Source organism: Aedes albopictus, chromosome 3, assembly GCF_035046485.1.
Source record: "Aedes albopictus strain Foshan chromosome 3, AalbF5, whole genome shotgun sequence".
Lineage (NCBI taxonomy): Eukaryota > Metazoa > Arthropoda > Insecta > Diptera > Culicidae > Aedes > Aedes albopictus.
In genome coordinates, this window is record NC_085138.1 from 115,862,697 (window position 1) to 115,886,608 (window position 23,912).

Here is a 23,912-nt window from a genome sequence, read left to right on the forward strand (position 1 = left end):
CACGGACAATCTTATCCAGAGGGTGTGTAGATGATAATGGCTGGCGGAGTTTGTCATAATATCTTGAAATTTCAGAGAAAATGTCGCATGGACTCGAAGAATGACTAGGTTAGTCGCAACCAAAATGCTACAACAGCTACGACCAAGGATCCCTTGGAATATTTCTGTCATGATGTCAGCCATGTGATTAGATCCGAACTCGTTTTATGGAAGGACATCCTCGGAATGATCTGTGGCAGATGCAGGTCTCATGTCGACAAGTCCTTCTGTGTGTAAGCGGATAGGGCCTAATGTTCAGCTTTTGTGTTCAACTGCGATACAATCCTTACCAGCTGCATTGTTGTTTTTGAGCTTCCTCTGTTACTTTGACGTGATTGTCTCGATTCCTCGTGCTTATGGTTAGGTGTTCATTAAAATCCTGCCTCCACCTTTTAATGATGCCACGTCCGTCCGTCCGCCAATAGGCTGGTGGCACAAAGCCATTACGAGATGCGTCTCCTGTAATGCATGAAGCTTGGAAATTGTGCTCAAATTTTCTACCGACTACAACATAATGCGTCGAGTCAAATCGATACTCCATTGATTTACAATGTTGAGCCATCAACAGGAAAAAAACTCAATTTATATTAAAGCAAATCCAGCCAGCCAAGCCCGTGCCAAGCCAGAGTGCGTTCGGTAAAAGTGGTAAAACCAGCTGCCATTAACTAATCATTCCAGTTGTTACATTATCACCCAAATAACTCTCAGCAAAGCTAATCGGATGGTATCTTAGTCTCTCCATCGCAACATTTCAACAAGCTCCTAGAGAAAGGTTGACTTTTTCTCGAGGTGTGCTCTCCTGCACGAATTAGTACTTTCTTCATTCGCATACTGTTTTAGGAGAAGGTTCAGCAATGTTGATACGCTCTAGAGCGGAAACTTTCAACTGAAATGGACATTTGCTCAAAACCAACATCTACATATATTTTCTGTTAATGAATTTTAAATTTGTAATCTCTTCATACGGAAATAATCGAATGTCAAACAACATAATCTTCACAAAAAAATAACTTAGTGATGAAAATTCTTCACGTGTAAACAGCTTCTTCTCTTTTCAACGTCTCTCTCAAAACAAGTTAGAGGCAGAAAATTTCACGCACATGTTCCTTTAAGCCAACAACCGGCTTTCTGGAGAAAACTAACCCGACGTCTCCACTAGACAGAAATGTCTTGCCATTTTGCTGGACAGATGTGTCATGACAGAAATGTTCTCTCGCTGTTTGCATGGAAAGCAGCGGTGTTGATCATTTCTGTTACGTTTTCTCTTTCTGGCAGCAAAATGGCAAGACATTTCTGTCTAGTGGAGACGTAGGGTAAGACAAATCTCCCAAAAGCTTTGCTCAAATTTCACCCACCCGCAGAGAGTCTCTCCCGGAAAGCTCGCTCCCGCATGGGGTCCAAAACACGTGCGCGAGCGCATCTCTCTGCGCGCGCGTCAAGTGGATTTGCAGCACCGACCGACGTCGACTACGACGACGACGACGATCGCTGACCAACAACGCCGGTCCGCACAGCGATGGAGCCAGTGGAAAACCTGTTCGCTCAGTTTCCAACCGACGGCCAACCGAATCGCATCGCGACCGAAAGTCTACGCTACGTGTAGTGGATGGCGCTCAAGTCTCGCGTTCAGTGACGATCTCTACCGCGTCGACGACGACGATAGCGACGAGGACTGGTGCGAGTTTTGGGGGAGAAATTTTTCGCGCGATCTGCGGTCTGAAGGCGCTGCGCGCGCGAGTGTGTGATAAGGCGCGCGTGAATGATACGCGCGCAACAGCGACGACGACGACGACGAGAGTGAGAGTTGCCCAGCAACACACCAGTTAGGGTCCGTGACTTGGACAGGGCAGTGAAAGGGGGTCCGACGGGACACATTTCGGGAGTGTTGCGAAACCGGCGAGGTTGCTTTGTATGTAGCCTCGAGGGGTGAACGAAGAGCATGTACGTCGCAGCAATTCCCGCACGTTGATTGGATTTTCGACGGTTGTTTTTGTTTCTTGGGACCCGGAGCCGGGTGATTTTGGCGCGGCGGACCTCGGTAACTACCAGGCCTGGGCGTTGCGATTTGTTAATGGTGTTTTGGCTTGGAGGAGTGTGCGATTTCGTACAATAGCTTATTGGCTGTAAACAAGAAGTGAAATAATAGAGGCGAAAATCAGCGAGCGGTGAAAAATTTCGCTTTTCAGATTCGGTTGGGTGAAGATCGAATATTCTGAAATTTGGTGTTACCTATGTGCTTGTGCTATTAGCCACTGCTGGTGAAGTGTGGAGTGTTAGAGGCTCGTGTGAAGAGAGCAGGAGAGACGCAGCTGGAAGAAAATAGCCGACCTGTAGTGTGGAAGATTGAGCCTGAAATCGAAAGGGGAACCTACTCTAGTGTGACGTGAGAAGAAACGAAGAAGGCCAGCGATGATGATTTGTGGCATGTCGAGTGCTTTGTGGTCACTGAGTGGAAAATAAGCGACAGGAAGTGAGAGATTAAAGTTTTATTGTGTTTTGGTTAGATTTTGTTTTTTCGGGGAACCTTGTGCCACTGCAGTGACATTAGACACGAGGACACACACAATGGAGGCGAAAACAGAAATTCGTTCGAAACCAATTTTGAGTCCGACACGCTCGTTGGACGAGGGTTTCGAGAGTGATCCGGATCGCATATCAACCGACTCGGAGCTGGCAACTGCTCAAACGGCTCCAGCGTTTGACGTCTTACAAACAACGGACAGAGATGGAGTTCAACATACGCAAATCGCCCGGCGAAACCAAGACAGTCCACTGGCCAAAGACAGTGGCCCGGAGAGTATCATCTGTTTGGATGGGGAAATTGAAAATGAACTGCGAAGCAAGCTGGAGAAAACGACCTTGGGTAGGCCACCGACAGGTCTTCCCAAGCAGCCATCTGTTTCGCATCAATCTCAGCAGATCCGTTACCGCAGAATCAAAACTCGCGCACCTCCACCACCATTGGGAAGCTACCATTACCAGAAGCGATCTCAATCCGTGGATTCTATGAACCGAGCCAACAAGCACAATCTGTACAGCTTAGAACCACCAGGCGTAACCAGTGGACATCTCGATTTGATCAACAGCCATGGTGACGTTCTAGCTGGACGCTTCGTACGCGTCTCCGTAGACCCACGCCACCAACAGCACCAATCCCTCCAGTCCCATCACCAACCCTTTAACCACCCTTACCGCCTGTCCTCGCTATCAACCAACAACATTTACAAGTACTGTCACGCATCAACGCCAATGACCTCCCATCAGCATCTCCATTCCCATCCAATCCATCATCACCACCAAGGGATGATGGTTGGCGCCAGTCCCAGCAGCTCATCCAGCAGCTCGCGCAGCAATTTGTACTCGCTACCGCCGCATCAGTACCACCACGTAGGATTATCGGCCCAAACGGGACCAACGAACCACCAGAACTCGGCGAACCCTCCGTCAGGATCGGCGCCGTCGGCTCCAACGGCAGTGGCCAACAACGGCAGGAACTACAAACATTTCAACCACGTTCCAGTATGCTGGACCCAGTCGATACCAAGGCAAACCAGAAGGTAAGATTTCCGTGGAAAATTCCGCGGGTCCGATACATACTAGAGGTAGCAAAGTGCATCACGGCAAATTGACGGAATTGACATTCAAAGCACGCACGACGTGTGGGATAGTTGTAGCAGCAATGTAGAAACCGGCGTTCGTCACCTGCGTGCCAATACAAGTCTCCCGGACGAATGTACGGTGATGGGGTGAGTGACGATCGGCGATCGGGACATTCTCCGTTGGGCAGTGCCCTTGACTTTCGAGGACGTATTGCACACGTCAGGGATGAAGTTGGGTTGAACGATGTATAAAATGTGCATATCGAAGGTTTTCCAATAGTTTTTGACACATCCTAGTTCTAGTGAACTCTAGTGTAACCGAACGTAATGCGAGCTAAAAGGTACTCTGCTGCTATACTCTATCATGTTAGGATATATCTTCAATTAATTACAACAGAGACGTTGCGGTGGGCGTTAAGTGCTTGTGTAATAAGATTGCATCGAATAATATGTTTTTTTTTGTATGGGAACTGGCTTTAGAATTGTATGAGTCGAGTGGCATTACGGGTCTGAATGGTGTCTTATTCTTAAATTCGAGAAAAACGACTTTAAAGAGGAGACGACTTAAAAGTTTAAAATTTCGCTCAAATCTTGGTTATTATTTCTCAAAGAATCACAATGATAGCCAAAACAAAATCATATGAAGCTCAAAGGCGAGCGATATCTGAGAATGAGAAATTGACTGAACCAATTTCGAAAACAAATGACTTCGAGTATTTACGTAGTCCCAGTTTCTTATGTATTTGATGAACAATGAATACACGGACAGGACGACAATCAATATATGCGATTATTGTATGCGTAATCAAAGAGGTTCAAATTTGATATTGTTTTCGATTACACTAGAGATGTTTTTTTTTTTTAATTTATGTTTGTTCTACTAAGAGAAGGTCCATAAATTACGTCACGCGAAAATTGCCCATTTTCAACCACCCCCTCCCCCCTAAGACACATTTTTTGTATGAGACCTCTGATTTTTTTATGGGTTGTCACACTTTGCTCAATCCCCCCTCTCCCTAGAAGCGTGACGTAATTTATGGACATTCCCTTATACAAACATGTGGATAGCTTGAGCTTAAGCTTGCTTGATCACCTGGATCCGCAAATCAACTACATACGATAGTTGCTTGGAACCAACAACGGGTATCTTCAGTGTGAGTATTGGAGATCTTCTATTTTAGGCTAGAATGGCGTCTGCTACGTCAGATTTGGTGGCCAATGTGGGGAAGGAGGAGGGAGTGATGATCGCAATGATTTTCCAAATACAGACCGTTTTCACCCATGCGTTTGCATAAGTTCATCCGGATATTGTTGGAGTGATTCTGGGATAAAGTTATGTGGATTCTCAAGAAATTAAATAGTTCCAGAAGAAACTTGGAAATTTTAGTGGGTCGATTAGTTTAGAAATATATAGAAAAGGATACAGGAAGAAAAATGGTAAAGAGTTCTGTGTGACAATTTATAAGAAAAAGTACAAGTAACTGTCAAGGTTTCAATCCAGAGTTCGTTAACCCAAGCTGCATCTGAAACATATGAAAAAAACTTCTATGAGTATGTTTGTTCAAGTGATTTGCATTGAAAACACAAATATTTTTATGGTTTCGGTTGACTGGCATATTGAAAATGATAAAAAGTGAACACTGCATTTGGAAAAGTTATTGCAAAACTATTCCTCTATAAGGGGAAATAAAGATTAGTTGGGGTTGAGACTTTATTGACATCCGAGCAGCAAAACTTCAGATCTTCACCCGTAACAGTGGTTATATCCGCTATATAAGGTAACGTTGCTGAATCAACTAAAATTACTGGAACTACTTGTAGACTGATATAAATTGTCATATTCTTTTTTATATTCAACTCTTGACCAGGGATGGGACCATTTATTTGCAAAGAGTTACATTCACTTGCTATTATCTCAGTTCAGAAGCATGCAATCGAACGCCATTATTTTATAGCATATTTTTCGCTACACAAGGGAATTATAGTATTTCGGACAAAATACACTACATTTGTCATCTCAAGTTCTTGCAGGGCATTTTCCCGAAATCGTTGAAAAACAGATGGTCCGGTCTGACTATACGCCGACCAATTATGCTTCAAATACATTGTTCTGTATACGTTACGAAGCTAGTGACAATATATTACACCTCCGAGTACATCAACACTCTTCCACCTGAGCACTACTTTATTTTTACTGACAGTCTAAGCTCCCTGGAGGCTGTTCGGTCAATAAAACTGATGAAGCACTCAGCGTACTTCCTGAATGGAATAAGTCTTGAGCGCTTTGTCCAAACGCTCATATACAATCACCATAGGGTAAGTGTTCCAATTATGGTTATAGTACCAATCATTCGCCATAGTTGATTTTTACCTTTTAACGGCGTATACCAGCAAGAAAAAAAATTGTGAACGACAGATCACGTTCACAAAAGATGGTTGTACTCATTTAAATTCCACATTTTGCTCAAATTAGGCCGTTACAAATATTTATTTCACTTTTTGTCCCACCACTCTTTGGGTGATCGAGGGGGGGGATAAAAATAATAAAGCATTTAATCTAAAAAATATTAAAAACTCATCGGATTTGTTAAAGAATTTTTAGCAAAACCTGAAATTTTGATAAATATTTTTCATCTGCCCCCTCAAAATGCAAAATCCAGCCAAAAATTTTTGAAGGGGAGGGGGGGAGCCTTATGGTAGAAATAAATCATTTTCCTTAAAATTTCGGCTTCCTTGCACCCTTTTTCGCCATAGTGTACCAGTTTTGGCTAATCCCATAAGGAATGCATGCAAATAGTGCGAAAAGGAACTGAAGTTAAAAAATGTAACCATAATTGGTACAGGGTTCCAAGGGCGTAGCCAGCTTTTCGATCAGGGGGGGGGGGGGGGGGAAGCACCCTTAGCAAATTTGTACCAACTAGCTTTTATAACTAAACGTAATATGATGAAATTGAATATAATAACATTATATTCTAAAAGTATTATTTAACCCTTCAGCAGTCACGCTGTTGTATTTTGTACAATACATTAAAAAAAACTCGACTGATCTACATAAATCAACGTGCTGCTAGTAGCGGTGATTAATTTCTGGAAGATTAAGGATTATTATTCACTCGTGCATTATTTCGCTCTTATTTTTTTGGAAATGTCTACAATACATTCATAATTTAATGTCTGCACTCTGTTGGAAATTATGAACTCTATTGAGGACTATCCTAGATTTTCTTGGTTTCTGTATGAGTCCTTTTAAAATTATCTTCCAATACTATTCGCTAGAGGGATTCCTCCAGAATCTCTTGAAATAGTTTTAAAAAATCATCGGGTGATCCTGGAGAAATTCTTGGGTACATCCCTGAAAAAATGATTAAAGAATTAATGAAATTACCTAAGGCACTTCTGAATTAATTTTTGAAGAGAACCTGAGTGGAATTTCTGAAGAAATAATTTGAGGAATTCCTGGAGCAATCCCTGGAAGAATTCCCGAAGCAATCCCTAGAAGATTTCCTGAATAAATCCCTAAAGAAACACCTGGATGAATTCCTGGAGGCCTGGAGGAAGCCCTGTAGAATCCCTGGAGGAATTCCCGGAGCAATCACTGGAAGAATTATTTGAAACCTGGATGATTTTTTATACAAATTATGCGAGGAGTACCTAAAGAAATATCTGAAGACATCTCAGGAGGAATTCCTGGAGGAATTCTGAAAGGAATCCCTAGAAAAAAATCAGAAGAAATCTCTTGAGGAATTCCTGGAGGAAATTTTAGAGAAATTTCAGATGGAATTGCTGGAGGAATCCCTGAAGCAATTCCTGGGAAAATCTTTAGAGAGAATCCTGGAGGAACGCCCGGAGAAATTTCAGAACAAATTCCTGGCGTAATTCCTAGAAGATTTCTTGGATGAGACCCAGCACCAATTCCTTAAGAAATTTCTTGGATGAATTCTAGAAGCAATCCCTGGAAAATAATCCCGGAGGAATTCCTGGAGAAATCTCGAGAGGAATTCTGGGAGAAATTGCTGGAGAAATTCCTGAAAAAAATCCCTTGGAAATTCCAGGAGGAATTCCTGGAAAAACGCTTGGAGAAAATTCTAGAGGATCCTTTGGCGCCGCACTTCCCAAACGCTGTTTTCGCGGCGCACCTGCCATTTGCAGGCTCTCTAAAACTAGAAGAAAAAGCGTGCTTGCGATACGTTGTGGCGCCGCGAAAACCGAGTTTGGAAAGCTCTGCTCTGGAGGAATGTCTGACAATAACCCTGGAGAAATTCGTGGAGAAATCCCTGGAAGAATCCCTGAAGCAATTCCTGGACGAACCTCTGGAGGAATGTTTGGAGGAATCCCTAAAAATCGAATAGTATTCCTGGAGAATTTCCTGGAAGAATCTCTGAAAAAATCATAGAGGATTTCCTGAAGAAATTCCTGAAGGAATTACTGACAAACTTTCTGGAGGATGCTCCAGGAGGAGTGATTCCTGAAGAATTAAATGAAGGAATTTTCTGAAGAAATTCTTGGGTTTTTTCTGGAGGAATTCATGGAAAAGCTCCTGGATAAAATCCTGGAGGAATACCTGGAGGAATTTCTAAATGTATTCCTGTGGGAATTGCTGGAGGAACCTCTAGAGGAATTCTTGAAAAAATTACTGGATGAAATTTTAGAGGAATTTCCAGAGGAATTCTGGGAGAATCTATTATATTTCTGTTATTTTTCAATCTCTGAAAAAATCCCTTGAGAATTTCCTGGAGGAATTTCTAGCGAAATTTATGGAGGAATTCCTGGAGAAATCCTCGAAGGAATTCCTGAAGGAATCTCTGGGGGAATCCTTGAAGAAATTTGTGGAGAAATTCCTGGATAAAATCCTGGAGGGATATCTGGGGGAATTCCTAGAGGCATTCCAATGGAAATTGCAGGAGGAAGCCATGATGAAATTCCTGGAGAAATTTCTAGAGGAATTCTTGAAATAATTACTGGATATATATCTAGAGGAATCTCTAGAGGAATTTTGGGGGATTTCCATTATTTTTCTATCTCTGCAAAAAAAATACCTTAAGAAAATCCTGGAGGAATTTCTAGTGGATTTTCTGGAAGAGTTCCTGGAGAAATACTCGAAGGAATTTCTGTAGGAATCCCTGTGGGAATTCTTGAAGAAAGTTGTGGAGAAATCTCTGGAGAAATCTCTAGAGGACTCCTTGAAAAATTGCTGAATGTATTCCTGAAGAATTTCCTGGAAAAAAATCTGTAGAAATCCCTAGATGATTTGCTGAAAGAAACCTTAGAGAGGAACTGCTGGAGGAATCCCTGGAAAAATCCCTGGAGAAATTCGAGGAGGAAATCCTTGGAAAAATCCCTGAATCAATTCAAGAAGGAATCTCAGGAGAAATTCCTGGAGAAATGCCTGGAGGAATCTTTGTAAAATGGCTGAAGAATTTCTGAAAAAATCTCCAACAGATGTTCTGGAAAAAACCTGGAGAAATTGCTGACACAAATTCTGAAGGATGTCCAGGAGCAATTCCTGCCGGGGGAATACTTGAAGGAATTCCTGGAGGAATCTTTGGAAGAATACTTGCAACGATTACTGGATGAATTTCTGGAGAAATCTCTAGAGAAACTCTGTGAGAAATTTCTGAAAAATCCCCTGAGAAATTCCAGGACAAATTTCTAGATAAATTCCTGATGGAATTCCTGGAGAAATCTTCAAAGGAATTTCTGAAGGAATCGCTGGAGGAATCCTTGAAGAAATTTGTGGAGAAATCCCAGGAAAAATCACTAACGTAGTTCCTTGAAGAATTTTTAGTGGAATTCCTAAAGGAATCCCTGAAGCTGTTTCTGGAGAAAAATGTGGGAGAATTCTTGGAGGAATTCCTGAAACAAATCTAGAAAACATTCCTAGAGATAATCTTGGAAGAACTTTTGAAGAATTTCCTGGAGAAATTCCTGGATGAATTGCTGGCATAATCTATGATGGAATTCCTTGATTTAATCCTGGTGATATTTTTGGAGAAATCCCCCAAGAAATTCCAGTAGGAGTTCCTCGAGGAGATCCTGGAGAAATTCCTGGATGGAATGCTGGAGGAATGCCTGCATGAATTTCTGGAGTTATCCCAGGAAGAATACCTGAAGCAATGCCAGGAGAAACTCCGGAAGGAGTCCCTGAAGCAATTCCTGGAGGAATCTCTGCAAGAATTCAAGAAGGAATCCCTGGAAGAATGCCTGGAAAATTTCGTGGAAGAATGCCTAGGAGAATTCCTGGTGTTTTTTTTTTTTTGAGGATTCCCTGAAGTAATTCCTGGAGAAATCTTTGGATGAATTCCTGTAGGAATCTCTGAAAAATATCCCTTGAAAATTTCCTGGATAAATTTCTGTAGGAATTTCTAGTGGAATTCTTGGAAGAATCCCGGAAGCAATTACTGGAGGAATCTCTGGAGGAATGCCAGGAGGAAGTCCTGAAGGAATATATTGAGAAAACCCTGGAGGATTCCTTGGAGGAATTTCTGAAAAAAATCTTGTAGGAATTCTTGGAGGGATCCCTGGAAGATATATTAGAGGAATGCCTGTAGAAATTACTAAAGAAATCTCCGAGGAACTCCTGGAGTACTATTTAGAGGAATTTCTGGTGGAATCTCTAGATGAATTCCTGGAGGAATTTTCAGAGAAATCCCTGCAGGAATTCCCAGAGAAATCCCCGGAAAAATTCCTAGCGGAACTCCTGGAGAAATTAGTGGATGAATCTCTTATGGAATTCGTAAAGGAATACCAGGAATGATTCCTGAAAAAATCGCAGATGGAATTCTTTGAGAAATTCTAGAGGAATCCTTAGGAGAGTTTCTGAAAAAACTCCAGAAGTAATCCCGGAAGCAATTTCAAGAGGAATTCCTGCGGAAATCCCTAAAAAGTCCCAGATGGAAGGGCTGAATTAGGATCTGAAGGAGTTCCTTTAAGAAGGAACAAGGAGGAATTCCTAAATGAATCCTAACAAGAGTTCCTGGGAGACTCTTTGGAGAAATTTTTAAAATAAGTTGTTCCAGAAAAAAAAAACAGATGCAATTCCCGAGTTATGCCCTGCAGAATTGCTTGGAGGAATCCATGAAGGAATTCCTGGAGGATATCCAATAGCAATGCCTGTAGTGATTAACGGAGGAATCTCGAGAAACACTCCTGGAGGAGTCTCTAGAAGTATTCCTGGAGGAGTTTTTGGAGAATTCTCTAGAGGCATTTCTGATGGAATCCCTGGAATAATTCCTAGAGCAATCTCTGAAGAAATTCCCATCCCTTGAGAAATTCCTGGAGGAATCCTAGGAATAATTCCTGAAGAAATTGCATATGGAGAAATCCTGAAAGAATTTCAGGAAGAGTTCGTGGGGAAACTCTTTGAGGAATCCCTGTAGCAGTTCCTGAAGAAACCCCAGGAGGAATCCCGGAAGCAGTTCCGAGAGGCATATCTAAGGAAATCCCTTAACAGTCCCTGGAGGAAGAACTGGATTTTTTTTTTTATCTTTATTAACGAGATTTTTCGAAACAATTCACGGAGGAGAAACTCCTGGAGAAGTCCCTTGTGGAATTTCTGAAAAATCTCTGAAGAAGTTCCTAAATAAATGCATAAAGGAATTTCTGAAGGTGTCCTTGAATGAATTTGTAAAGAATTTCCAGATATTTTGCTCTTAATCTTTGCTGTTTTTGTATTGTTAGAATGATGTTTGTTTGAATTGAATACTACTGAAAATTCGTGTAGCAGTAGCACATAACTGCACTCTAGAGCAGCATATGGTTCTACAAAGTCCTTCCTTTTCCCTACCGTAACCGGTTCCGGCATATCTGGACAATTTAGCATGCTGTTTTTGTATTCCATAAATAAACATCGCAAAATTAAGCCATTCAACCACGTTGTTATTTAGTAAAATTCTATGATAGGCTTGAAGTGGTCCTCTTGAAGAAATACTTGGCGAAATTTCCTGTGGTTCTCGAGTAAAAAAGGTTTGATAATTGTGGATAAATTTTAACACCTTAATTATTAGAAAATTTTTTTTTCTAGATATTTTTTCTGGGACTCTGAGTAAATGATAATCTTTGAGTTGGCTTGATTTAAAAAAAAATCTGTCAGACAGGGGGGGGGGGGACGGCCCCCCTCTGCCCCCCTCTGGCTACGTCTATGCAGGGTTCCTATCATCGGCACACGCTGTAATAAATACTAAAAGTAGTTTTGGCTCCGTTTCTATATTTTTCCTGTTAAGTGTGGAAACTTAGCTACCTTTTAACATATTGATGACATTCGTAGATCTTCTCGTTATTTTTGTACAAATAGTTTTCCTTAGATAGTGCCATAATTGGTACATCGACCCTATCTTGGTTCCTTTCATATTGCTCGATTCCGGACAATGAGAAGGCGTACTCTCTGTCTAAAGTGAGCGCTAGCGAAAGCGATGTTTACGAGCGTCAAATCGCTTTCAACAATTTTGTTGCATTCGCCCGATCTTAATCAGCTGGCAACACAAATGGAGAGATGGGTACATTGTTGCACTTTATCATCCACAGGTGTCGAAGAAGCCATGGTTCAAAGGGTTGGATTCATTCGTGTAATATGTCGGCTGATGTCCAACCATTTCTTGTTGAATGCATACCTTCCATATTGGGCTCTCGGAAAGCAATCTCTGTGTCTGCGCCGTAGCTTACCAGGATATCGAACATGTCGTGTGGGGATGCGATGAGTATCGTGAAGTCAGATCTGAGCTGCATGAAATTCTCCGGGTCCGAGGAAAACAACAGAAACTTGTTAGAGAAGTGCTGTCAGGCTTTCAATTGGAATGTATGAATATGATTTATCAGTTTTTGAAACGTGTTGATGTCAGAATTTGATGTAGTACGTTCCTTGTTTTCGTTGTCCGCCATTTGGTTTTGTTATTCGCCCCTATCTGTCTTCGTCCCTTTCTTATCCTTTGTCTACCGATAAAGTCCTTTCGATTTGGTTCCGTTACAGATCAGGACCTTTTGTCCCATCAATGTTTTTAGTATAAGTTAGTATATCATTTAGTTTAAGACATCTAAATCTCTCCTTCCCAATTTGAAAATTTTGTTATCCCTATCCTTGCCCGTGTAGCTGCCGGCTTAGAATAGCACTACGGATCACCTGTTCCGGGGGTAACACATTGGTCCTTATTACATTTCACACCTTGTTGAAAGTGATAGGTCTCGGTTTTCGGTGTGGCCGAGATAGATCTTGAAACAAGGACAAATGGATTAGTAATCACAATCTTTAATTCGGTGTTCACTAGTTTGAAACAGTAAGGGCTAGGGTTCCGATGCATGGTCAATATCGGTAACATTTCTTGATTTTATTGTTAGGGGATCCGATTTGGACCGAAAAAGGATCCTGTTCAAAGCGAAGCCTATCAATCAGAATCCTCCCTTGCGATTAAGTTGAAAATGACTACTGTACAAAGCCGAATAATATATAACTTCTTAATGGCGAAGTAATACGACATGCACTATACAAAGGACACGGGATATACCACAATAGATCAAATTTTGGCCGCAGTGGTTTATGTTCCGAACAGAGAAAAAAAAAACCTATCCTCGAAACAACCGCGAGTACTTCGGCTCCTCAAACTAACATAGTTTTTAAAGCAGTAAAAAAATATAATATGTTAAATCAATGTAATAAAATGAACTAAAACCCCTAAAAGTCCTCTGCAACAATTTAAAATTCATCCCTGTGAGATTCCCACTCAACAACCAACACGGTTCAAGCGGATAAGATTTAACAAATTGCTCGCGTATTTCGGTCGTCGTCGCGGGCCCGATCATCGAACTCGAACTCTCTCATACCAGCCGAATAACTGCTACTTGCGTATGCGCAAACCATTTGGCTTCGAAGCCACTTTTGTTTTCCTCCCTTTTTCTGTTTATTTCTAGCTTTCAAGAAGCGGTATTTACCTCTGCTGTGCTGCGCGCGGTCCGTTCGGTTGCAGATTCCTCCGATAGGACGACACTTTGCATACTGATGATATTCGACACTCACTCTGACCAGGACCAGGCCGCCTTATAGCTCTTAAGTCAACCTTGTGGGCTGCTTAGCATTCCGCTTCCGCACCGCGGTATGATAATAACCTAAAATTCGTGACAAGTCTGCTTTGGATGAGGCGGCACGACGCGGCGACGTCCGTTCCAGAGATTTTCTATTTTGCTACGAGTGTTGAGGAGATTTGCTGCCAATGATAAGATGGTTGTTTGGCAGAATCATCATCACCGGGTATAATTTTTGACGACGGCAATTGAACCGTTTGTATGACATGAAGAAATTTGAAAGGGATTTACGAGCGGAAACATTGCAAATTCCTCATTTGCTCCTAAAAATTCGAAAAATGCACCAAATTGTGTAAATTTCATCGATCAAATCGAGCAGAGCACCAGACATCATTTTAATCGTTTTTAATCATCCTCTCAAGTACCTTTACTCACCTCAACCAAACGAACCATAAATACAGATTCATCAGTTGGAAGGCAATAATTTCCATTCGGCGGCGGCGGCGATGCGATCTATGCAAGCAATTCAGGCAATCTCAAACACGCATGGAATGGCTCTTCTTCACATCACAGACTTTATCTGCTAGTTCGCATGATCAGCTCCGCTGTTGGCTGAGTCAATATGAAAAACGATGCTTGCGAAAACGAAACTGATTGTGTTTGGTACTATGCAGGGGATTGTTATAGGGTGGGGAAAACTGCGCTAGACTCTTTTGTGCGATGCTTGTCTGTTTTACAGTGTTGAGGGATGATGAGAGTGCGTTGCCTCTCCGGTGATTGATTTCGGGCAGCTTTTGAGATTGCGTGATGCTGATTCAGATGCATGATGAACTGAAACAGAGGAAAGACCATGGCTGTGATAGAAACCTGTTTAAAATTTGCAGAAGTTTGCAACTGAATCTACAGTACTATAGGAATCTGGTAACCACATGCTGGTCATAAGTAGCTATGCGATCCAACTCCGATTACCAATATCACTCCGAATGAAGTAATTGCTTACATTTTTAACCGTTCTAATCTAACGCTTGCTTTCTGATTTTATTTCCGCCCCCACGTTCGCTCCCGAATTTCTATTGCTATCGGCTTTTGATGACATCGAGATCGATGTGTGAGGCATTCATTCTTAATTTTCGGTTTCTGTAACTATTTTTTGGGTTTCGGAAACAGTAGATTGTTGGTCTAAGGTCCCCTATCCACCGTGGTGGGGCTGCCTCCTTACGTATAGCTTCCGGTGGAGGAGCATTTCATACTCAGCCGCTGGATGCCAGAATAGAAACTGCTTGAGCCGGAACTCCTTGGTGAACAGACGCTCGAGATGTACCTCCTCAATATAGCTGAAGTCAGAAGGACAACAGTACCCACGCTGCACTACCAGCTAAGCACACAACTCTTAGCTGGCGGTCTTTGTCATCGCTTGACCCGTGGAAGCATGAGGTAGGAACTTGTGAGGACCAGAGCTATGTTGGACGCTCTCCTTATCGACTCACCGTTTTGCAGTCCTTTGTGAGGCCACCATACACAAAATATATACGGCAGGCATCTATTGATGAAGATCTGCTGTCGTTGAGTGTTCTCCAATGATACACACCCAGTTTCACCGGCATACAGCAGCACAGATTTCACGTTCGAGTTGAAAATTCGGATTTTGGTACGTCGACTAATCTCGTTGGTTTTCCATACATTTATTAAACATACAAAAGCAGCCCTCACCTTCTTGATTCGTGCACCTATGTCGATCTTGGTGCCGCCATCAGTTGTCATTTGACTACCAAGATATTGGATGCTTTCAATTTCAACATTCATCGATTGCTCAGCTACCGTAAAGCTGGAAGGGTTGACCGTGTTTACATTCAACGATTTGATCATGTTAACGTCTGCAGAAAGACCTGCTGCCGAGGAGTTATAGGTAAGATCATCGAGTTTGCTCTGCATAAATATCAGAGCCGCCGTTGAGATAAAAGACCAACGTCATTAGCCAGTTTGAAATCATTTAGATGTTCCTTAGTAATGGGCTGCAGAAACCCACGATATGGTTCACGATCAATCGCACCTACCAGGATTTCATCGATTACTATGAAGAATAGTAGCGATGATAGTATACATCATTGCCTGCCTCATTCCAATGACGACTCCGAATGGATCGGACAAGACACCGTTGTGCAGTACTCTGTAAGAAAATGCCCTGTTCTGTGCATCAATGAGGCCGAAGATTTTCTTAGGGACACCCTTGCACCAAAGGTCTCCCCACATGTTTTCGTGATTGAGACGGTCGAAAGTTTCTTCGTAATCAATAAACACCAGGGGGAAAGATTCTTGGAATACATTGATTTGCTCCAAGATGCTACAGAGCGTGACAATATGGTACACAGTCCACACAGGATCGTCCGTGCTTGCCATCGGAGAGTTGGGTCAACCTTCTCCTGTATCCAGTTAGGACACTTTGGATTGGACTTTGAGAACGATGCAAAGCAACATGATACCCCGCCAATTGTCGCATACAGTCAGGGCACCCTTTTTGGGTACTGCTTGCATCCGGTCGGCCGGAAATGTCGTGGTTTGCCATAATAATCGTGGTTTGTAGAATAATTATGCAGATACTATTTACGGGTTCAGCTTTGAGCGTCTAAGTTGATATGTAACCCCCGGGCCACAGTTCGATTTCATGCTGCGGTTGCCTGTGTCTATCTCTATCACTGATGGTGTTTCAGTGTTGACACATGCGTCGAAACCTTGGCAGATCATGCTGAGGTGTTGGTGGCGTGAACGACTCTTGAAAAGGGTTTCCAAAGTATTCGAACTACATAGCATTTAAAGTGGTCAGCCGGGTCGATCAATTACTGTTCATGGGTATCCTACCATTCATCTTATTCCCGGTAAGGCGACGCACACTGGAGTAACAGGGTACAATTCATAGCCAAAAAGTTTTAACACGTTTTTATGGTGTATTATGTATGTACTAGCGATAAAATTGTGAATTTAGATATTGAGGAAGCATTTTGGATTATAAATAGCCATATTAATCCACTTAAAAACTAGAAATGATTTCTTATAACATCTCCAAGGACAACGTTTATTTTCACCCCCAAAAATCGCTTGAAGCGTCGAACATTTTTATTTGACAACAGAGAACTGAAAAATAATTATATTTCCATGAAAAATATTGTTTGGAAACAAGGGCCACCTCGTTTCATGGAAATTCTCTTAGAAGTGTGAGAGAAATTCAATTCTTTTATAAGTGTAGATAACGTGTTTATGTTTTACAGCAAAGTTGTAAGGAGTGTCATAATTGGGAAACTTGTTGAACAATTGTTCTATCTTCACATTTTTTGGGAATATGGGTCGTTATTTTTGAACGGTCCCTTAAACTCAGTTTAAATGTTGTACCTTTTTCTAGATATTTTGGGAATCACATTTTCATTTTGGGGTAACTTTTATAGTGCCCTGGGAAACACATCAAAACTCAAAAACTAATCATGGATTGAAATTTTAGGAGTTTGAACATGATGATAGAAGCCGTGTGGGATATATCAGTTTGATTTTTTCTATTAAAACATGGCATTTTAACACAACTTTATACATAAAAGTAAGTTCGTGGAGTACTGAGTGAAAAACTCAATGAGTTTAGCTATAAAAAACAATATTTATCTGAAAATATTTTCTTAATGGTGCATCAACATATGGTTACATGCTGCAAATAGTGAGCTCTTTATTTGAGTTGTTTTTGATTTTTTTATAACAAATTTTGAACACAACAGTTCTAGCTACATAAGATTACTATTGCATTGCATACATTTAGGCGTTTATCGGTGTATGGAGATTTCTGCCCAAATTTACTAAATTAATTCCATTTGACACATTTTGTTAAGAGATAAAACACCAGATTTGTATTCTGCTATGATCTATCTACCGAGAATAAGTGGCCGTTCATTGAAAAAGTAGTCGAAACGAAGTTGTTATATCAACATTAAACATAAATTGTAACTAAAAACTAGTCAAAAAGGTGTAAATTTCAAAATGATTTATTTGTTCGTCTGGTACTTTCTGGTACCCGTTCTCTTGCGATTCACAAAGGATATGCCTTATATTTTATAGTAATTTTATCCAGATCACGGAATCCTGCAGAATCTGAAAACTTTTTTAATGATGAAAATGGTTCAAAATTGACAAAAAACATGATTTTGAAAACTCTTCTGTAAGAGAGCAAAATAAATGAAACCAGGTGAAGTTTTTTGCTTAAATGATACACCCTTATCAGGAGAACTGTGTTACATACTCAGATATTTTTTCAATTTGTCAATATTTCGATAATTGAAGTTCTTCCGATGAGTTATGATGCAAATGAAAAAAACAGTAGAGAAAATCGTCAAATTTCGGCATTTATTCTTGAAAAAATATGCATCCCAAAGTATTTTATTGATTGCCACATGATGAAGCATTACTTCATTTATCTTTAAAAAATGTTAGACTCTGGAAAACCCTGAAAAAAAATTTTCGACTTATGGCCAGGAATTTGGCCCATTTACGCCTGCGTGCGACGTGAAACATCGTAGAGGAGACGGATGTCACTGGTGTTAGCGGCTTTCTCGCCTTCATCGACTAGGGAGTCCGCCCACGCTCTTCTTTCCCGTCTACATGAGCGCTTTACTTCCTTCTCGAAAGCCGAACAGCGCTGACGGGCAACAGTTTGGGCTCTTCGTGTTTTCGTTTAACACTTGATGGTATTGCAAAGCACTGACAGTCGTGTTATGTGTGTAATTAGCCACAAATGTTTGGACAAACCTGTCACTTCCATTCGAAATTGTACTTCGCTTAGATATACCAGAACCTTGATGATTGCATTTCCAGAGGCAAGTACCATCGGTAGCAGACGGTTGACTGTAGGGGAACAAAGCCCAAAATGCCAAGATGGGGTAAAATGGCCCAACTCATAAAATCATTCCTGAATGGGACTTGATAATTACTGTTGGTGAATGGTGTCAAGATATGTTTGCATCAAACATTCTTCTAGAAGCTAGGCCGCCAAACTCACGAACAATCTTTTGATTTTCCAATGAAACTTCCGGGTTTTCGTGCTTGCAATTAAAGTTTTCTGGTGATTTTATTACCAGCCAAGTGTTTCCAACGAGATTGAGGCACCCATGGAGGCGTATGGTTGTTGATGTCTACGCTATCCATCTCAAGTAACAATCAGCTTGCCTTGAAGGTTTATTCATATTTTATCCTGGTTTTATACACTCAAACCTCCATTTAGGTTGAATCCATTTCGGTAAAATCTATTTAAGTCCCTCCATTTAGGTAACGTTTCCTAAATGGAATCGGATTGTGTTCAGAGCAGTTGGAGTGTTTTAGACTAGGGATAAGGTAGGTTTTAGGGAATTAAGTTGCAAGTGAAGTTAGGAGGAGCTCGGGGCATGCTCAGGGGGCAGCAATGAAGGGGGGGGGTGGTTTGGGACTGTTTATACGAACTTTCTTGAGCAACCTGAATCGCTTAAGAAACGCTTTGAAGGGCCGCTGAAATCTCTCTGAAGCTTACTTAAGAGCTGTGATGCAAAATGTATTTTCAGAAACTGTAGGCCCCCTTAACCCCCCATAAAATACCCTGTAACACTCCTGAGATCCTCCGAAATCCCCTAAAACGCCTGTGTGACGCCTCTAAAACCCGTCAAAAATCGTGTGAAGCTTCCTAAAACGCCTTCGAAATTCCCCTAAAACCCCCTCGGACCCCATGTTACGCACCTGACACCCTCAGAAACCACGTAACGCCTCTGAAACTCAACAAAAATCATCTGAGGCTGTCTGAAATGCCTTCGAAATCCCCTTAAAACTCGCTCGGACCACATGTAACACTATCAATTGGTGTATTTAGTGCTAACGTAAGAACAATAACGACATTCACGAAACGCGGCGCGAGACAAGACACGACACATATGGTTCTTACAATCGTCAAAATAATTAAAAAAATACCTCAATGGCGACCGGTTTCGGGCTCGATGCAGCCCATCTACGGGACAATGTCCGACTCCGGGTCGGACATTGTCCCCTAGATGGGCTGCATCGAGCCCGAAACCGGTCGGCATTAAGGTATTTTTTTTAATTATTTTGACGATTGTAAGAACCATAAGTGTCGTGTCTTTTCTCGCGTCGCGTTTCGTGAATCACATGTAACACATCTGAGACCCTCAGAAACCACCGAAAACGCCTTCGTAACGCCTCTTAAACTCGCCAAAAATTCTCTAAAGCTTTCTTAAATGCCTTCGAAATCCCAAAAAAAAAAAACTCGAACCCCATGTAACGCACCTGAAACCCTCAGAAACCACCGAAATCGCCTACGTAACGCCTGAGAAACTCACTAAAATCCTCTGAAGCTTTCTGAAATGCCTTCGGAATCTACTTAAAATCCTATCGGATCCCATGTAACGCAACTGAGACTCTTCCAAACTCCCCGAAAATACCCCTGAAGCCCCCCCCCCCCCTTTCCAGAATCTCATGAAGTCCCTGTGAAACCCCGCTTGGCCCCCTTTAAATATCCAGGTCACTCGCCCTTCTTAAACTTATTTACAATCTTCAAATTCATTTAGGTAATAACCTGAATCCATTTAGGTAATGAATCCATTTAGGTAGAAATTCTATTTAGGCAGTCCCGACTCGTTACCTAAATGGAGGTTTTGGTGTACGAGTATGTGAAAAAGCTAGTTGTTCTTTTTTAGTTTTATATGGTAGTTTTTAACTTTGCACCTTTGGCATTCCATAAAACTAATATATAATTTCTGCTATAAACATCGTCAGTTAAAGACTTACAAGTGGTCATGAATTGGTTTCATCACTTATTATATGCCATTTTAATAAAACTTGCATTTGCGATTGTTGTCGGAGAGATTTCTTTATGTAAACAAATATACAAAACTGTGAGTCAACGCTTAAAACCAACAAAAGATGTCTTGGTCGTATCATAGACCAAGAAATGCTGTGATAAAACCGTTAGTTCTATCATGAGCTCAGTTATGACCACCTCAGGAGGGTGAGCCTTATTGGAGAAATCATCAGGAACACAGAGTTTTACCAGAAAAACATGTCGCCTAGCCGAGATAATTTATGTGAATACTGAAAAATCATTACTCAATTTGATGATCTCACGAACAGCTTAAGATCAATCTTAACGATTCAACACTTTTCCGTCATTTTATGTTCAGAAAAATTACATTTTATCTTCGAAATTTCGCTGTGTTAAAGAAAACCTTTTTTGTACCCAATTCCACCGAGTAAGTTAAATGCATTTAACTTCCAATTAATACACAGTTTGTTCGCACTTATTTTTTGTCCATTATCACAGTCACATTCACCACAAATTTCCCGTGGCATATCTCCTGATACGTATTAAATAGGAAAACAAACATAAATTCCAGATCGGCATCTTTCCAATTGGGTTGTTTAATGAATAAAATATTGCTATTTTCTGTAGCCTAATCGAAAGAGCTCATTTTTCTGAGTATAACATAATTTTATTGGATTCAAATACCTTTGTTTTGATGGTAAAATTAACAAAACAGTTTTAATTTTCGTGGATAGAATGACAGTTCGACCCGAACAAAAAAGTTTCCCCATACAAACTTTAAATGCATTTTAAAAGTAGTTCCCGGACTCCAAAAATTCTGATATTTTGGATTTCGACTAATTTTCGGGCGGAGAATCCGAATCTGAAATAATCCGGATACTTCTAAAGAACCCAATTGATGGCTGGATAAATAACCAAGCTTAGTTTATTCTGAAGATCGAACATTGATAGTGAAAAATAAACAAAACAAGTATTTGACAAGTTAGAAGATGGTTTTATTGAGAAGGTTGTATCGGAGATACGATAAAACTATGATACAACCCGAAATCTTATGCCGCTATGCATACAAAGTTCTGTAGATCATAATAAGATTGGGCCAACTAGCCAAAACGAGGGTTTTTTTTTTGAAAAAGACACGGACACGTTTAGTTCTTCCAGTGAGCTATACGCTCTTTGAAGGAAGCACGACACTAGACAACGGACTAGCATGCAACGCCCAGTGGCACAGCCGAAAACTTTTCCTGGCAGCTGCGGTGGGAATCGAACCCGCGCTCCTAGCACGAAGCGACTAAATGCTTGGTGACACTAGCCGCACGACCACGAAGCCACACTCATTTGGTGGCATATAAGAGCTCGAGAGGACTTTCAAGTCGGCTTCAATGGTTTTATTGTTAGGGTTTTGAATCGCTAAAAAACTTCGAAAGAATCAAAATTGTTACTTGGGATGTTATGGGTCATTCAAATATGACGACCATCATTTTGTGGGGATGTGGGTTACACTTATTTTATTGAGTATACTAAAAAACGTGATACAGGGGGGAAAGGCAGTCGGAAATACCGGAATGTTTTCATGAAGTGGCATCTTACCCCATGGCAGATGGCCTTTTTGCACAACTACCGTTTTACGAACCAGTTTTTAAAATAGCTAAAAATCAATGAAAATACAATAGTTTAGTGAATATTTTTGCTGAAGTATCGAGCAAATATTGTCTAGTTGTTGTTACCACTTTGAAAGCCTAACAAATGAGGCCAATTATCATTGAAAACGATGAAAGTTTGAAAAATGGCATCTTACCCCACTTTTCCCAATTTCTCAGACAAATGAAATATGAACGCCATGCTCGCATCACCCGGAGCGACTGCCTTACACCCCAGAGCTTGGCTTTCACAGAAGACATCGACTATTTGCTCTTCGGCTGTATTGATGATATGCACCACGTAATATTGCCTTGTACTCTGTGGTCTGAAACTATCTTTGCCTTAACCGTACAGAGATTCGACTCACCTCTCGATCTTCTTCTACTTATTTGAATCACGGAATTTCTCATTAGTATACTAGTAGTATACTATAGTGAGAAAATACTGTACCATGAAAAAATCCGCTGCTGGTAGCGTTTTTGTATCGGGTAGAACCGTTCAAGTAAAACGCTATTTTTAAGGCAACTAATTTTTTAAATGTCATATCTCGGAAACCAGTGATCCGAATTGAATGAAATTTTGAACGTTTATCAACAATATGTCAACGCTCGAAAAGTCTTTAAAACATAGGCACTTTTTGAATGTTGAAAAAAGTTATGCGGGATTGACACTTTTTGGATCTTTCTCGAAAAAATGTATTTTTTTTACATCAATATCAGAAAATTTTACTTTTGATAGCCAAAAATTTTCTACTTCCGTTCTCAAGATATGTCTAATAAAATATATTAGAGCCTGTTTGAATTATAGGAAGAACACATTTAGTAAGTTTTGTGTGGTATCAGTGTTGGTGAAATCACACTCAAAGCACACTCATGAACCGCTCCTGCGTGAGCAAACTCACACGAGATTCGAAATCATTTTCTCACGCGCTGCATTTTCATGCAAACTCTCGTTCTCACAAGTCAAGCGCCGAAAACTCTTTCACTTGTTAAACGAACCCAAATCAATTTGAAAGTCATTCAATGTTATTTTTCGCTGAATTTGCTTTTGTTCTATCTTGATGATTTTGTGGCTATATCGGTCTCTTTCTACTCATAAGTATAAGGGAGTAGAGATCAAAGTGGATAATGAAATGATAGATATGATAGAATTCGCTAGGTAGCGAACAAGTGTGAAAATTTTATAGAAGGTGAAATTAGGCAAGTAGGCCATGTATTGAACGAATACATCGAATGCGTGAAACTTCTGCCGTGCGACCTGTGCTTTTAAACAGATCGGCTTGGTTGGTAGTTCATACCACCTTACTAAGACTGGCAAAAGTTTCAGGCACCAGACTGCCTAATGTATTGTTCTGTTTTCATCACAAATTCTATCGATCGGTAGCTTTTTCGGAATTCGCACTCCGTTCATAGAGGTATGTCTATATCGCGGCGTGTTCTATCACATAATCTTAAAAACTTCGATGTAAATAATAAGCACACCAAGAAATAAAGAAAAAATCACGAGTCAACTCATGCATTATTTTTTCGGTTGTGAGTTTGGCGAGTCAAGAATCGCACGTGAAACAACTCAACCACGGGATTTGAGGTTTGAGTTTTTACCAACAAAGTGTGATATTTATTGTAAATTTAACTTATTTTCCTCTATATGGGTGAAAATGTCAAACAGTTATAATTTTTTTCGTCGTGAGAAAAAAATACACTTTATTCATATTAAGTATCAATAAATTGTTGACAAATGTTAAAAATTTCATTCAATTCAGTTCACTGGTTTCCAAAGTATGACAGTTCAAAAAT

At 40.8% G+C, this 23,912-nt stretch overlaps 1 protein-coding gene across 3 annotated transcripts in view; it reads left to right on the plus strand.

Annotated features, from left to right (window-relative positions):
* Positions 1-1,360: 1,360 nt before the first annotated feature.
* The window catches only part of LOC109430493 (uncharacterized), a 376,017-nt gene continuing 353,465 nt past the window's right edge, over positions 1,361-23,912 (plus strand). The window contains exon 1 of one of the 3 annotated variants that reach the window (XM_062859818.1): positions 1,361-3,596. In XM_062859818.1, coding sequence (XP_062715802.1) covers positions 2,605-3,596 — 992 coding nt within the window. In that variant the 5' untranslated portion in view covers positions 1,361-2,604. The remainder of the gene's footprint in view (positions 3,597-23,912) is intronic. The other 2 variants (XM_062859819.1, XM_062859817.1) reach the window with 2 other exon arrangements.